A 17,211-nucleotide genomic window follows, 5' to 3' on the forward strand; every position below is an offset into this window, starting at 1 on the left:
TCTGTCTGTTTATATGCAGTCCTCCACAACGGGGAGCGCGAATGATTTTGGATGTCAGCACAGTGGTGCTGGCAATCACAGAGACAAAGCTGTATCGGAGAAAAGATTTCTGGGCTGACGTGAATAGATGCCATTATCCTGTCTGCCTTCCTTCAGCTCCGTTTCTGAACATAGTTCCTTGAGAGCATCAATGTACATCTCTGGGTCCTGGTAGGCATGTCGCAGGGCACAGTTTGGACAGCATAATCACGCTTGGGCCTTTTATTAGTAAAGTCAGAGCAGATTTGGACGGTGTAAAAGAATTAAAATTGACCCATGTGCTTCTGCAGCTCACTCAGTTCAGGCGGTTTACTTCGTACAGGACCTGGCTTGTGCTGACAAGCCTAATTGTACCTTACAGCTCACAGCGCTCTGGTGCCTGACTTCAATTATATGATGGAGAAGGAAAAGAAGTCATTGGCAAGGACTACCTGCCCATCACAAACACTTACACACAGACAGGAGGGGGGACTCTACTATTGCAGGCAGTAAATAGGAGAGGTAATAGGCGTAGAGATTCTCAAGGTGAGACAGCTGTGGTGTTATTTTAAAAAGCAGGTGCTGTAGTTACACACACACACACACACACACACACACACACACATCCAAGGACATCCCAACCTTCAACATCACTAACTGCACACTAAGCAGACTCTGGTTAACTTTCAGATTGCCTCATTTGCTCCCCTACCAACAAAAGTTACTGTGGTGGTTTAGGACATAATGGAGTTTCATATCTCCTTGATAGACTCATCTATATATATTATAGATTTATCAGGGGTTCTCTGAAGAAATTATGGGTGTCAGTGTTTTAATCACAAACCGTTGTCACTTTATATTTACACTCAAAAGTCCAAATGTTGGCCATTCAAGTAGAACACAATGAAATTCAGACATTTTGACTTTTGAACCCAAACTCAACCTGATGCATGTTGTTAAATTTGCTGGAAATGTTTCATGAACTTCTGACAGTTTGACTTGATCAACCAGCGGATTACATAGTACTGCATAATCTCTTCCTATGAATGTCTGGTTGGGTTTTTGATGTATAAATGGAAACCTTATAATAGTTGGGGGGCCATGACATTGAGAACATTTTTCATTTTGCAAGTAAATGATCCTCAGCCTGTCTGTATTCAATATTTGAATATTTTCTAGTATTTTTTTCTTCAGTTTTCACCAATGGTTCTTCTCTAGTAATAACACATCTTGACTTTTTAATAATGTCTTGCCTTTCAAATCCCTCAGGTTATAAGAGTATTGGCATTTTTTTGCACCCTTCTCCTGACATTTTGTTATTGTTAATCATTCTAATGTTCCAAAGAGGGGACATTAGAAAAGCATTCTCTCAGCATGATGCATCCACCACCATGTCTTACCATTGCAATGATTTCTTCAAGATAGTTTACAATCATGTTGGCCCAAAAATGACATTTTGTGTTATCTGACATGTCAGCTGTGTACCATACATGGCTTGTGGGACTTATTTTGGTTTTCCTCTTGCTTCCATTACATAAATGTCTGATTTCTGGAGTGTGTGAGTAACAGTTGAGTTTTTACAGTGTTTTGGGAAAACAAATTAGCCTTATTTAACTGTTTGGCATTAAAAGCTCTCTTCAGAATAACATCAGAGATTAACTCGCCAACATCTGCCAAGATGTACAGCAGCAGAATGCCTCAGGGGAAAACTCAACCCAAGGAGATCATACAGCTCTGATGTCAACTTGACGTACACACACACACATAACGTACATATGCATACATGTACATTTCACAGACAGACACAGACATTCGTGCCACCGTTCCTCATTTCAACCAAACTGCCGATGCCATTTCCTGCTCACAGTTGAATCTCTGACATTTTACTTTCGCACAGATGTCATTGTCTACAGCTGAATGAAAACTAAGCTAAGCATCCGTTTGCTGAATTGAACAATTGTTCTTTTTTTCTGCAATCAGATACATAGATTTTGTTAAACATATTTGCAAGAAATGTTGCTATATTTGCTCTTATGTAGGGCTGTAAATGTGACATTGCTACTTACTGCATCGACCACAGGTTGTAGCTTGAGATCTAGGAAGGCTAATGCAGCATTTTAGCCAAAGAAAAAGGATACTGCCACCTGTAGGTGGGAGCTAGCAGTCACTTAAACCCAACGTTTATGACTATTTCTGCAGAAAATATGCAACAAACTCACAATTACGTCTTAGTAGGCCTGTTACAGTAACGTATTTCACTGGACGATAAATTCCATCCAGAAATTATTGTGATAAACGATAGTATTGCCATTTTGGGACCAGTAGTGATGATGGCATAATAATGCAAGTTTGTCCTCTCAGAGAACAATAAACTTGAACTTTGTTCAGAACACTCAAAACTGGAACTGGAGAGGATTTTAACTAGCCAAAATAAAACACAACAACCAAAATAAATTATTTTGGTTGATCTTTTTTTGTAACATCATTCTTATTGTTATGTGTTGCCTAGCATAGCACTGCGTGTTCCTGCTCATTCATGTACTTAACAATAAAAAGACAATAAAAACGACTTAAAACAATTTTGTGTGCTACTTCCACGATCGCGGAGTTGCAAACAACTGGAGGGACTGATTGTAATTTGGTAGATAAAAGATTGGTAAAATAAGACAAAAACACACAGCACTTATTTTGTAAGTTCTGTCTATATGTCCCTCTGAAGTACATAAAAAAGCTAAGGCACAGCCATCTGACTGCTGCTGCAACAGTGGAGTCGCTGGGAATGAATCGACCTCTGAGCCGCGTGTGGATCTACAGTGGCGGAAGACGGAGACAGTAGCCGGCCTAATCTAGTCATCTCCATCGTGGTCACAGAGCAGAGAAGTCTGCATGAATTCCTCCGGGGATGCTGTCTCCCTCCCTGTCTCTCTCTCTTTTTCTCTCTCTCGTGCAGAAGCCTCTGGCCTCTGCACGTCCAAGCATTGCGTCTAATTTCCTCCACATGCACAAATTCACTCCGAGCCTCCTGTTGATATCAGTCTGAGAAGGCCACAAAGCGTGGGTGAAACGGAGGAAAAAGGAGGACGTGCAGGTAGAATCTGTGGCACACACATGCTTTTTGGCAGTCCTGCTTTATAAAAACCTAAATTAACGTCTTTGTTTAGCCCTTACGGTTACAATAGTGCAGTGTGTTGATGCGGGCGGAGACTTGGCGAGTTTAGCAGAGGCGAAGGCAATTAAGGTAAAACGCCACGGGGCTCAGCGTATCCCGACCGTGACTGGCGTTGGTTGCGTCGCCCATGCCTGTGCCTAAACGGACAGCGCGGCAGCGTATTCCACCGTGTGCGTTTGCACGTGCCTGATTCTGTGTGCGGACATGTTCTCTTGGCTCTCCCAGCCCTTGTCAGGAGGAATTAGGACAGCCCCCTTGGAGAAGCAGGGAGTGCACACAAGCTGCTGAAGCTTCCTCTTCTGTAAACGTGTGTGTGTGTGTGTGTGTGTGTGTGTGTGTTGCAATGAGGGATACAGCGAGAGGAGGTTCTATCAAGTGTTTTCCCTTCAAGTTGCGTATCGAATGAACAAAGCTACATGGATCAAGGAAAAATGAAAATGGAGGAAAAAGTGCCTGAGGCGATGATGGAAAGAAGCACAAAGAGGGGGATTCAGAGGTGGAGGTACCTGTAGCAGTGTGCTCAGCGACCTGTTGAGAGCATCTGAGCATGCCTAGTGACTCCTCTCGCTCCACATGTTTCCAAGAAGGGTCTTGGTCTGTTGCTAAGCGTGGCCACACACACACACACACACATGCACACACACATAGGAGCATGACAAGTATTCTGCTGTAAATACACTGAATTTTGAGTAGATATTAAAATGAAAGCCAGGTTATCCTCTTCTTTAAGCCCTTAGAAAGAAACGCAGGAAAAAGTATTTTTGGAATTAATATTTTATAAAAGGCCTCATGATAGGCATGTCTAAAAAAACAAATCATATTTCTACTAAAGGTTGCTATTTCACATGAAGCATTTCCTTTCTTTTTTTTTTCTTTTTTGTTTTTTTACCATTGTTGGCTGTCAACAGACTTCTTTCAAGTTCAGTTAAATTGAATTTGATTCATTGTTTTAATTCACATTTTAGAGTAACGCTCATTACTAGCCTCGTAAAATTTTGATTCAAAATGATTTTTTTTCCAAACAAGAAGTCTGACTGTGATAGGAAATGAGGCGGTCGCATCAAGCGTTTCTCTTAATTGCTGAAGCACTCTTTGCATGTTTTCATGGGAATTGTTGATGATTCATGTTCAATCTATGGAACTGGAAAACTTTCTTGCCTCAAGCAACCAATATCAATTTTACATCTGTTAAATTGCATAAATCCAAACAAAAATTATACGTCATCCTGATCTGAAAATCTAAATAAGTACAAATATGTACAACTTCTTAAAGTTATGTTTAGCTTATCGATTTTAGGAAATAAAAAGACAGTTTTCTTTCACTTTCTGGATCCATTATGTCTACTTTTAAATGTCTGTTTATCAAAATTGTGTCACTTTATGAGGAAATTGGATCCAGTTGAAATCCAATGATGCGGCTCGGCCAAATCTAATTACACCGCTCCAGCACCGTTTTTCATTTCCACTGTAAGGAGAGTAAATCCTAAAAATCTTCTTTTTGTTTCTTTTTTTAAGCTTAAAGATTGGTAAAATTATATTTCAGCCTATTTATAGTGCATCAGTGATTTACTCAAATGTACTTTGATTGCGTTACATTACTCTGTGTTCACTCTTTAGTCCAGAATTGATCCATCTTTAATTAAATTAGACCCTGGATGGTCTATTTTTGTTATTATTACAAATCACAAAGTGATGCTATGAATTTCAGTTCCAATCGTCTCAGAACAGAACGTATCGATGAAGCGTAACACGCCTTCAGCGTCGTTGAGGTAATGGGCATCGCAAGCAGCTGACCTGGAAAGGCATCGGGTCGCTACATGCGGTTTCCGTGTGCATCTACATGTGTGTAACTGTATCTAGTTCAGTCAGATGGCGTAGTCGGTACAAAGCCTATTCAGGTCAGGGTCAAAGTGACAGAGACAGATAGAGGGAGGGGAATAAAGGAAGGGATGGATGGATGGAGGGAGGAGAAACACCAGAAGACAAAACAGGACTGTAAGCTTGAGGCCATCGCTGAGAAAACCCCCCTCTCTTCTGAGAGCAAGGCAGAGCAGGAGATAAAAATAAACCTGCAAATAAAAAGTATTGTACTAAGGAGGGCAAACGGTGTAATATTGGAGAATATTAGAGATTTGCTAGAAAAACATTCTGGAAGATGAGAACTCTGAGATCACCTTCATGGGTGCGACGTCTAAAATAAGAAACACGAGCTGGCAGACTGTTGCTTTCGCTCACTTTTAATCACCCACATGGATTTAAAGGTAATAAAAAGTGGATAACGGTTCGACCCAGAAGGGCTTTTTGCAAGGACCTGCTCCACCGACGACTTGACAATAACAGAGAATCAAACTGCATCATGGGAGAAACTAAGCACCCCCCAGGGTTCAATAAAAGACTCAAATGTCTGACGCTACTGTTGGTACAGTTGTGAATTTCAAGCAAATTACCGTATTTTCCGCACTATAAGACGCACCTAAAAACCTTCAATTTCCTCAAAAGCCGACAGTGCGCCTTATAATCCGGTGCGCCTTATATATGGACCAATATTGAGCCACAACAGGTCCAGCAACGGACCTTACCACAGGGGCCGCGTTCGCGCACAATGTTGGAGGCATCCCGTGGCTCAAACACCTTGATGTCGTCCAAAAAAGATGACATGAACTTGTTGGTTCCCCTGTCCATTGTCGTGGCTGATATGTTGTGAAAATCCGGCAGAAATGCTACGCTAATTAACTCAGATCGAAATGAAAGACGTCATGTTTACACAGACATGCAGTAGGCTGCTTACGTAGTTGGTCCACTACGGTAAGCAGCCGCCAACTTCTTTTTCCCCGTAGAAGAAGTAGTGCGCGGTGCATGCTGGGATAGTTGTCAGAACACTGGTTTGTTAATAAAGTTTGATAATACATTTAAAGGGGGGGAGGGGCAGGGGAAGAGAGACAGAGACTGCAGCGGCAGCGTGTCGGTTGGTCTGTGTTACCCAGAAAGCAGTTGGGCATAATATCGCAACACCAACACCGTGAGTGAAACAACGACTGGGCCAGCCTACTATATAAAGTACTCGGGGACCATTTCTTTATTAATGTGGATGTGTAATAATAGAGTATGAAGCGTCTGTTCTATGCGCCCTATAATGCGGTGCGCCTAATGTATGAAAAAAGTCCTAAAATAGGCCATTCATTGAAGGTGCGCCTTATAATCCGGTGCGCCTTATAGTGCGGAAAATACGGTAGGTAAAATCCAATATGGCCTTGTTTGCTCCAGGCTTCTGTAGTAAGACAGCAAAGTAACACAATAATTTAACTTGATTTAATAGCTTTTATATAAATTATTATTACAGTTTATGTCATGTTGTCAAAGACATTTCTTACCATTGTTTTCATATGTAGAGAGAACATAGTTGCCCCAGTTAGGTGTGATAAAGATAAAAGCAAAATAAAACAAACAAGAAAACTGATTATTGAATAACATCAAGCTGTTTATGAGTACTGTATATATTTAAGTCTCTTTGTGTGAGGTTAGATTTTATCACTGCACATAATTATTAATGATAAATTGCAGTGGTTTGTGGTCTTCCCAGTTTGAAAACACACAGTTATGGTGTTGAAAGTTTAAAAAAGACAAACAAAAAAAACATAAATGTTGTAGAGTCATAACTATAACCGTAATATTCGACGTTCGTTTTTCATTAATATGTTCTGTTCTTATTTTTTTATTTTAAATAGTTGTGGAAATATTTTATTCTGAAGGTTTTCATAGTCTAAGTTCAGATTTCTTTTTGGATCCGTGTGACCAATTGTCACACGGATCAGATCAGATTGGGGGGGAAAAAAAGCTATGATAATGTTAAAAATTAGTTATGATCAAAAGTAATTGGAAACTGTAGTTTTGCTTCTCAATTAGCATGCTTTCGGTGTAGCTCCTGTTTTCTCTTTAGTGTCCCTAATGTTTTGGAGGAGAACTGCAGTGAGTCAAGAAAAGGCAGCATCTCTCCAATGTTAGTCAAATGTCACATTAAGACGAAGGTGCTGGCTAAATCTCTTCCTCACCGTTCTTTCCCTTTCACACATCTGCCGTTTTCATTTTTTTTTTCTTTTTTAAAGCTTCACTAATAATAATCCTCACATTTTCTGTTCTTCCCCTTTTCCTCTTCCCCTCTCCTTTCCGCCTTCATCCAGTGGGCTAAAAACCCAATTTATTTCTGTAGCACAGGAGAGGCTTGTAAGAGTCCCAGGGGGCGTTTGCTGTTGTGTTGTCAAGGTAACACACTGTCAGGGACGTGGCCTCCCGAGCCAGTCCAAAGGGGTATTTTTGAATGTATTCACTAATTGAAAAAAGTAGGAAGGCAGAACTGAAAGCAGAGGCGACAGAGCGAGAGATGGAGAGAAAAAAGAATAACTTAAAAGGAAAGTTGAAAATAGATCAAGAGATGGTAGAGAGAGGAGAAAAAAACAGAATAAGTGAAAAGGTGAGGCTGCAAATACCTCTGCACAGATGGCGTCCCCTGCTTGTCAAGTTCGGGGGGGGAGAGAGGAATGACATGCACATAGAGCATCTGTCATTCAGCTCGGTCAAGTGGGCCTGATTGGCTGTCGGCGGTTTCTAATGGTAACAGTCTCCATACCCCTCCTCCTGTGCAGCTATACCCTGTGTGTGTGTGTGTGTGTGTGTGTGTGTGCGTGTGCGTGTGTGTGGGGGAGGCAGAGCACCTTAGCCCCGTTCGTTGATCTCCAATTGAAGCTCCATCAGGCTTCTCCTATAATTACAGACGCCTCACCATTCCTGCTTTTCAACCTTCCAGACTCAAAGTTTCTGTCTGCGCCCGCTAAATAAGGCAGCCGGGGAAGCAAATGAAGGAGAAAAGTTGGGGAAATGACTTGCATCCAGTTTTCCGTTTCTGTTGCGGTGACTGACAGGTGTCGCAGGTGTGGCGTCAGATGTGTAGTCAGGATACTGAGAGGAATTGGAATGCTAAGGTTTCCCCACAGGGAGGAGCAGGGAAGGCTTGACAGCAGTCTGAGATGCGCTGTCATATTTGTCGATGGGTTTTGGCATCAGAGAGACTTTTTTGTTGTTGTTGATGTGTATGTGTGCAAAGCAGAAGTTGGCTGTGGTTTAGATGTGCAGCACATAGGTGGAACATAGGGCAGCGTTGCATTAAGTTTGCGTGACATGCCCAACAACAATCAAGGAAACTTTAGCGGCTTTGAAAAAACTTTTTGAAAATTGTTTTGTGCATTTGTAATCCTGGAAACAAAAACTGGCTGTAGCCTGTGAAAGAGTTGAGATTTACCTTCCGTCAGGACAACAAACATTAAAGCTGCAACTTTATTTTTTATGTTACAAAAATATGTATTTTACATATTTGTTAAAACTTTCACCACGTCTCCTCAATCTCCTCCCTGAGCTCCTGTTACCAACTGAAGAAATGCACCGCTCCTGGTCAAAAACAGCCAATCAGAGCCAGGAGGAGGGTCTTAATGCTGTCAATCACCCTTGTGAATGCGCTGCCAGATATAAACCATTCATCCACCGTTATCTGTGGGAATGCTAACTAGCTTTAGCATTCACGACAGGCTCAGCAGACAGCAAGGGGGAGAGGGTGGAGCAGCATGATTGGGACAAGGCAGAGGAACTCAATTTATTTTTCACGGATTATCTGTGGTGGCAGTTTAAACAAATACGTAAAAAAAACATTTTTTTCTAAAACTGACACACTGCAGCATTTATAAACATACAGCCAGATCTGCAGTGAAATGGTTTAAAATAAAACATATTGATGTCTTTTAATGGTCCTAAACCCAGTTGAGAATCTTTGGTAAAACTTAAAAATTGAATTTGATCACATGATCACATTGAGAACAGGCAAACATTTCAGTTTCTCCAATGGGTAATACTGGTTAAGACATAGCTATAAGAGCCATTATTGGAGGCAACAGCATTTTCTCAAGGGACAAACTGAACTGAGTCTGATGGCATTCTTCCTGCAGACCTAAGAGTGACTCGGGCGGCAGCTTTCAGCTTTCCACTGCCCGCCTCTGGATGAAAAAGAGAGAGGAGGAAAAGAGACAGCGCCGTGACTCATTCACATTATCCTCTGAAGTGGAAACCCTTCAAACGTGTCGCACTCGCACATACAGAAACGGGCACACAGTCGCACACTGGCATGCACATGGCACGTGCGCAACGGGAGCCCGGGAGCCCATTGGGAGTGTGTGATGTGCTTTGAGCAGTCGCTCACTTTGAAACGTCAGATTCCCGCTTAAAAGGAGAAAGTGGGCAAACTCCAACAGGGCAATTAGCCCCGTGTCTCAAAACAAGTTCTCTCCGTTGCCTGGGTGTTCACAATTCCCCGAACAAGGTTAGAAGTAGTTGAACATTTTTAGGCTAATTTCCTGTAAAGAAATCACAAAGCATCTAATGCTGATGTTTAAAAGCTACTAGTCCCCTAAGACGGGGGCGCTTGTAGGATCTTATCGAGTGGTACGTACAAAACAACAACTCACCTGAAACCACAAGAGCACAATCACAACCTTAGCACACATCATAAGTGTGGCGCACAAAACCAGCAGAAACCACACAAATACAGACCACATATAAAAATAGTAGAAATGGAAACTTTGCACCGCGTACCTAACGGTGATTTCCTGATCCACACAATATGTCACGTACACAATGCGCCCACAAAAACAGCTGCTCTGATCCACGCAAGGTTCAACATGCACAATGTGACTCACACACACACCCATGCCTGCATAGACTACTTTTTTACACATTACACTGAACAATGTAGTCAGGAAAGCAGATTCCTAGGCTCAGGTTGTGTGTGTATGTGAGACATCATCATTTCTACTCTTTTTGACAAACGTTTTGACTGGTTAAAAGTCCGCTTGTTCATTTATAGCCACCCTTACCACATCGTCATGTTAAGCTTACAGAAAGAGCTTCTAGAGTTGCCAAGTAAACAAACATAATCAATAAAATTTAGATTTACGACGCACAAGTTAACACCCCCACAACAGAAACACACGTACAGGATGTTTTGACAATAAAGACCATTTTTATTTTTTCTCATCATAGTGTTGATAGGAAAGGAATAAATAATTAAAAGTCCAATACGTTCCTGTTTGGAAGAACCTCATTTCTATGTCAAACTAAAAACGTTAAGAGGTTTTTACTCTGGTCATTTGGTTGTCTGTCCCGGTGTGTCGGACACAACATAAATTGCCGACCAATCAGTGAGATCAAAGAGGACAATCCTTCTTCTGATAAGGGCAGAGCTAGTTCACTGGTGTTGTAGGCTTCATATTGTTGGAACTTGTTGTGCATCCCATTACTTCAGGCATAAAGCAGAAAGAACATACCTACAGTTATACATGGTGGTGGAAGTGTGACAATCTGATTCTGCCTTTAGTCATAAATGGCTTGTTTAGATTTTCTCTACAAGAAAATCCTCATGAAGAACATCAGCCAATCAGTTCCTGTCCATAGCTTTATTTGTGCTTGAGTTATGCTGTAGGTAAATGAGCCACATAACATCAAGTCCAAAACAAAAGAAGAAGTACTTGACCGAGGCCCATTGAGCACTTCCTATCTACATTAGTGATTGTTGTGTTGGCTTGCTGTGGTGAATTTCCTAGTTAGCCCTAGCTACAGTTGGGCTAACTATTGCTGAGATCAAGAATTGAAATCGCAGCTAAACTAATTTTCTATGTCACACAAATCTTGGTTGTTATGCTACGGCTGGCTAGGCGTTGTGAGCATGCAGCCAGTGAACCATGAGATCTCCCATCTTATCTTTATGATTGGACACTGCACTACACCTGTGCCTCATATAGACTTCGCCTGCTAAGCTAATCTCCACTGCCAGCCGTGGTCAACTCGGAGCAGGATACGGATATAAACAGATGTACAGAGACGGTTAATTGCTCGGATCAAACGCAACAGGTCACACAGCACAAATCAGCGGCTCGTTTGTGTTTGTGACATGCAGAGATTTAACTACGTCAGGTAATGCAGCTCGGAAGAATACATTAAGTCTGGGTTTGATGAGGTTATGTTTGAACCTATTGGATTATTTCAGTGGTGTTTATTTTTTAGTTTTTGTGCTATATTTTTAGATTTAGCATAACTTTTACTGTCACAAAGAAGACTTGTAGTCCTAAATGTAGCATAAATGCTGTTTTTACTTAGTTTTAGAAATTAAACTGCTTTTGCTTTATGACAAATGCATTGTCAGAATAGCTAAAATGTAACTGTAACCAATGACAACGGAGGTGAAGCGAGATGTGAATCCACTGTATTAAAATTATATGATATTTCTTGTTCTTCTACAGAACTGTTGGTGTTGTGTTATTCCTTAATGCAGACAACATTTTCACACAGTTATTGGGCACAGAGATGGATTACATCAGCCCAAACAAACTTTGTTTTTCATCCATTTCCTCTCTTTGTGTCTCCACAGAAACCTGCTGGACATGGACACCTTCTCCAAATCAGACCCAAGTAAGAAACGTGATGTCCAAACATCCATCAGACTCATAACTCTTTAGACGGTCATGTGGAAAAGACAACACTGTTATTTTCTGGATAGAGGTTTTTATCACATTTTAAAATAAGAGTCAGGAAATTAGTTAAAATGGACAGTAATGAATTTAGAATGATTGCTAAATTAATGGATCAAATTTATTGTTGAACTAACAACATCCCTTTTAAAAGAAATAAAAAAGAAACAAAAGAAAACAAACAAAATGACTAAAAATGAAACCCCACGCCAGAAACGCCCACTCACAATACTATCCTGAAATCTTCATTAAAATGAAACTGTCTTGTCTGGGCAAAATGTTGCTTTTATCATTTTCTAGAGAAAAGCAAATTTGGTTTAGAAAAATCTTACATTTTTCTTTTTATCAACATTCTTAAAGAAGAAAGTCTAATAATGCTTAACAGGTGGATTTTTTTTTAAATAGATCATTTTTATCTTTGATTTGCTGCATCACATCTTGACTTAAAAATATAACATCTTCTTTATTTTGTTAATGAGTACAAGCTTTTTAAAAATAAAAAAAGCCTGTGATTTCCTCTGGGATCAGTGAAATGACTGAAACGACCATTTGAAAATCCACCTCTGAGTTGGAGCTTTGAATTTGACCACTAATTAGATTAAATTGGCCATTATAACCAAACACCACTGACTAAATTGGCTATAAAGTAATTTCCAGATTAGGTGGAACTGGTACTGTAACTGTAAATGATGTAATGCATTTAACTTTATTAAGTAGCTCTACTTTATCATTAAAGTTGGACTTGGCCAGGATATTTCATACTCTTCCTGTCATTTCCGTTTCACGTTTGTGTCCAACAGTCTAAGACCACACCAGAAAAAAAGTTATTGCATGATGAACAAGTTGTCAGCACATTTCCAAGAGAACGCGATGGAAGGAGTGAATCACTGTGGCGATGACGATGATGATGACAGTGATGAGATGAGTGCTGGGATGACAGTGATTGTATGAGGGAGTAGTAGAGGACAGGCTTTAACTATATGTTCAGGTAGTTCTTGTGATCTTGTGATTCCTCTGAGCACGACTTTAATCCTTTAATTTGAACCTGACTGATGTAGGAAGGAGCCAGAAGGCGAAGAAGCGAGGGGAAAGTATTAAAGTTGGCAGAAATGCATAGATAACCGGGGTATGTGACCTGGTGATAAAAATATCAGCGATACAAATCAAACGGCTCCAGCTTTCTGAAGGAATAAAAAAAACAAGTCTAAGTTTTTCAAATCCATGGAACATGTTCTGCTTCAGTAATCCAGCGTTATTTATTGTATAATTACCTACAGATCCTTTAAATATAGATGTTTGCATTGACTGATGTTAACGTTGGACGTTTGTCTTCTTTACAGTTTGTGTTCTCTACACGCAAGGCATGGGCAACAAGGAATGGAGAGAGGTCAGTACCTTTCTTCATAGCAACACCACGGCATCTTCTTTGTTTTGGTTTTCAAGGCCGTGAATACGTCAATGCGACAATAAAGTTTCGTCTTTCATATAGAATAAATTGGCAAAGGAGGGCTTTCTATTAGCAAAGAGAAATAAATGGAGTACACGTTTTTAGCAGCAGCTGAAGCTCTGTTGCTGACTTTGTCCGGGAAAGAGACGCAGCTAAACACTCAGAGCTCTTTATGTGATGAAGAAAAACGAAGACATCATATAGTACTTTCCATGAGAAAGAAAAAACTGAGAACACAGAGCTGATGGAACCAATTGTTCCCGTTTTTCCCTGATGGTGGCAAGACATTTTGGGAAGACACCTGTGTGAACAATCAGTTAGCTTGATTCTCCGTGATTAAAAAAAAAAAAAAAAAAAAAACAGACCGTTTCCCGGTCTACAGTAGGTATTTTCCTCATCATAGCTACTCTATAAAACCTGAACTGTCCCTTTAAGACATGATCAGTGGGGGGTGGGAGGGAGGGAAACATTAAATGTCATTAAAATATCATATTGAAATGCAAACGTTACTCTTTTTAGCCGCACGGGTCACATTAGTCAAGGCTCTTCTAATGTGCTTAAGCTCTTATTTACTTTAGGCTACGCATGCTCTAATTAGACAAACACTTATCACTTAAAATGATTAAAAGCAACGTGCATTCATATTTAACTAGAAATAGCACATCAGGTCAATGTATTCACCAGCCTAATTTGTCTCTCTGTTGGCGTCACATTTGCATTAATTTTTATTTACCGTCTAAGCTGATATCTGTGAAAACGGCAGATGGTCACTTGTCAGCGAACCAACCAGAGACACAGGTGGAGGACTTATTTTAGGTTTTAATGAAAGTCCTAATTATGCCTGTCATTGCTCTTTTTAATTGATAAACACCGTCGACAGCATCTTTGAGAGCATGTTTTCTGAACTGCAGTCACCAGAGAGGTTTTTTTTTTTCTTTTTCTCCACATGAATATTCACAAATGTAAATGAGAGTTCAAATTCCCACCGCCCCAATCATTCCCGGTTCTTCAGAATTCCGAGTGCCCCTTCATCTGCTTGCTCTATCAACAGGCGAAGCTAAATGTCAAACGCTGACCTGCCTGACCCCCATTGACTGGATGCTTAAGCTGCTCTGCATTCATTACGCTGTAGCTGTATATAATCTTCCTTAACCAGTGCCTCCCCTGATGCGTCTCCAGAGAAACAGGCTGCAGGTGACGAGGTACTTTACACGAGTCACCGCAACTTCGGGGAGAGCCTGGAAAAGCCGCTTTTATTTGAACGGAGAAATCTCCGAATTGTTGCACGAAGATAAAGCGACATCTTATAGATTCTCTGAAGGCAGGGTGGCGAACGGAAATGGTTGAGAAAAGCAGCGGAGATGAGGAACGGTCGGACCCTTGAGTTTTCTCCCGACTGTTCTCTCAACATCTCTCTCATCTTTGCTCTTAACTTCCAGTTTGGGAGAACGGAGGTGATTGACAACACGCTAAACCCCGACTTCGTGAGGAAATTCATGCTGGACTACTTCTTTGAAGAGCGACAGAATCTCAGATTTGACTTGTGAGTACAACTTCCTGTGTTTGCTTAACTTTTTTATTATTTATTTATTTTTTGTCTGGTTTTCTTTGCTTTCTGCAGCGACAAGTAAAAGTTTTTGCTCCCCACATTTTGTCATATTTTAGCCACATGCAATATATTTTTGCACAATTTTGTGCGATTGGATAAGAAAATTGCGAGTAAATGTTCTGCAAACATCACTTTGAAAGTCTTGCCGCCGATTTTCAGTTGGATTCAGAATCAGGCCCAGACTTTGACTAGGCCATTCCACCACATAACCTTTTGATTGCATCTCCAGCTTTACGTTGGTGACATTTTCCTCCTGTGAGGTGAACTTTTTCTTCCAGTTTGAAGTCTGTCATGTTTCTTCTTGCCCTCTGTGTTGTCCCATCAATTCTGACTGAGATCTGATTTGAGATTTCTTTTGTTAAAATTGGAGACATTGTGTTTTACTTCTTGATCTGTCAAAGAAAAAATTTATAAATACCTCTCGGACCAGGAACTACAGCCTCTTAAAATGCCTTCATTTGCTCTGAAGCTGAATTGGAAGTGGGACAGTTGTCGTTTTTAAACCCAAAAGTGAACTAACAGCTTTTAAAGGTCAGGATCAACTGATACAAGTATAAACAAAGCTGCACACCTGCAGAGTGGTTGCGGCCCCAGGGTAAAAGGATCAAGGTTCCTTCAGGGGAGACATTTGTCCCGCCGTCTTACTCAGTGCGACAGACGGTTGACTGATTCTTCTCTGATGGCACAACTTCTATGTTCACAATAAAATCTTTAGGCATCCACGGCAGCAGGAATTGTGCAAACCTTATCTGACCAAAAAAACAAAGCCACCACAGCAGTACAACAATGATGTGTTTGTGTCAGGTTTGACAGGGGGATTTCCTATTAGAGGCTGCCGTTGTAGACGTTTTACCACTGAAAGCTCACACACACTGAAGCAAATGGCATCATATTTTCAGGAGTCTGCTCTACATCCTTTCCCTATTTTGACCGTTGGATGCTCAAGAAACATCCTAAATGTTCACCACAGCTCCACTCATGATGTCTCTACTGTCACGCTCTGTTTTTAGGCAGTTCCAGACAGGACGAATTGAATTATTTACATACAAATCACTGCTCTGCATGTTGAGCACATTCGGTTCAAATCAGACCTGTCCTTCCTGGATGCTTAACGTATTGTGAGTAGCTTGAGTTTAGGTGTAGTTTGAAAATAAAGTGCGCCCCTTTTCAATTGTGAAGCAGAGAGAATACCTAAAAGGAAAAACAACAACTACACTATATAAATAAAATTACCTTACCTACCTTACCTACACCTCCTCAGTATATAATCGTAAAAGTTATTTATTAACAGCAACAATTTAAAGCAGTTGTTTTCTGTTTGATGTATTCAGTCTGTCATGTTATTGATGAATTTTGGTTTGTTGACCTATAAGAATTCAGTTCATTGAGGTTTCCAGACATACATGAATAAGTTTGAAAATTTCCAGCCTTTCTGTTGTACAATTCCTGGTGTCTTCGAGGTTACCGTCCTGCTGCATTGACTCGGATCCAGTACATTTCTACTGGTTGGCAAACGGCCTTCCACTTGACTTTATATAGATTGCACTTCGACTATGAAACCTGTCATTCTCGTCATTCCACAGATGTCATCAGTGTGAATCTACGTCATTTCCTTGTACTTCAGATTTACTGACTGGTCCTTTTTGGTTGCGCGAGGTGCAAACGTAGGAATCTGACATTTCGTTGGTCTTCCTTCGCATACCGATAGGGTTTTAGAGGTTTTCAACCTGCCAGCAGCGTCTCTAGGTGATGCCGTTTCTCGTTAATTACATGCAAATTACAGTTTCTCTTTTAAAATGAAAAGATTAATTAAATTATCCGTAAACCACAGAGGAGCGGCAACAGTTTTCACCATCATTGTGAAAGTTAGGCCGCGACGGGGAGGAGAGGCTGGGTCTGAGACGGTAGTAAGAAAAAAAAAGTGAAGAAAATAAAATAAAAGGCTGTGGGGGGAAAAAATAGTTTGCGTGGGTGGAATGTTGTGAGAGAACGAAATATGACTAGCATCTTTGGAATGTCGGGTTCACACCTGGATCCTGGCAGCTCTGTAAGAGGTGACTATTTCCAATCACAACACCTAAAATATCCTGAGCCTTTTTGCTCAGGTGCTCGGCCAGACCAATGGAGGATCCCCACCTTGGCATTTCCACCGAGTCGCTCAGTCACGCTCCGCGCTCACATGTGCAGGAGATGTGTCACCCGGTCACATGCTGTTCAGACTCATTCCAAGACGAAACCAAAAGTGATGTGTGCCTCTTGCGCTTCTCTCCCCACATGTGGCGCGGCCCAAGCCACGGTGTGGGTATTTGCGTGCCGGTTGTGTGCGGCCGTAGCAGGTAGCCATAACAACCGGGGTTTCGGGGGATGGTGGCTGGAGATGTAGGGAAAGACGGTTTTCCTTCTG

The 17,211-nt window shown here is 41.0% G+C and overlaps 1 protein-coding gene across 1 annotated transcript in view; it reads left to right on the forward strand.

Annotated features, from left to right (window-relative positions):
• Positions 1–17,211, forward strand: part of LOC106907485 (copine-8) — a 74,955-nt gene that overhangs the window by 11,221 nt on the left and 46,523 nt on the right. The window contains exons 2-4 of the mRNA XM_088003366.1: positions 11,652–11,692; positions 13,092–13,138; positions 14,638–14,741. Coding sequence (XP_087859492.1) covers positions 11,652–11,692; positions 13,092–13,138; positions 14,638–14,741 — 192 coding nt within the window. The remainder of the gene's footprint in view (positions 1–11,651; positions 11,693–13,091; positions 13,139–14,637; positions 14,742–17,211) is intronic.

The sequence above is a fragment of the Poecilia mexicana genome, unplaced genomic scaffold, assembly GCF_051168715.1.
Source record: "Poecilia mexicana isolate PSO_F unplaced genomic scaffold, ASM5116871v1 scaffold_23, whole genome shotgun sequence".
NCBI classification, from domain to species: Eukaryota; Metazoa; Chordata; class Actinopteri; order Cyprinodontiformes; family Poeciliidae; genus Poecilia; species Poecilia mexicana.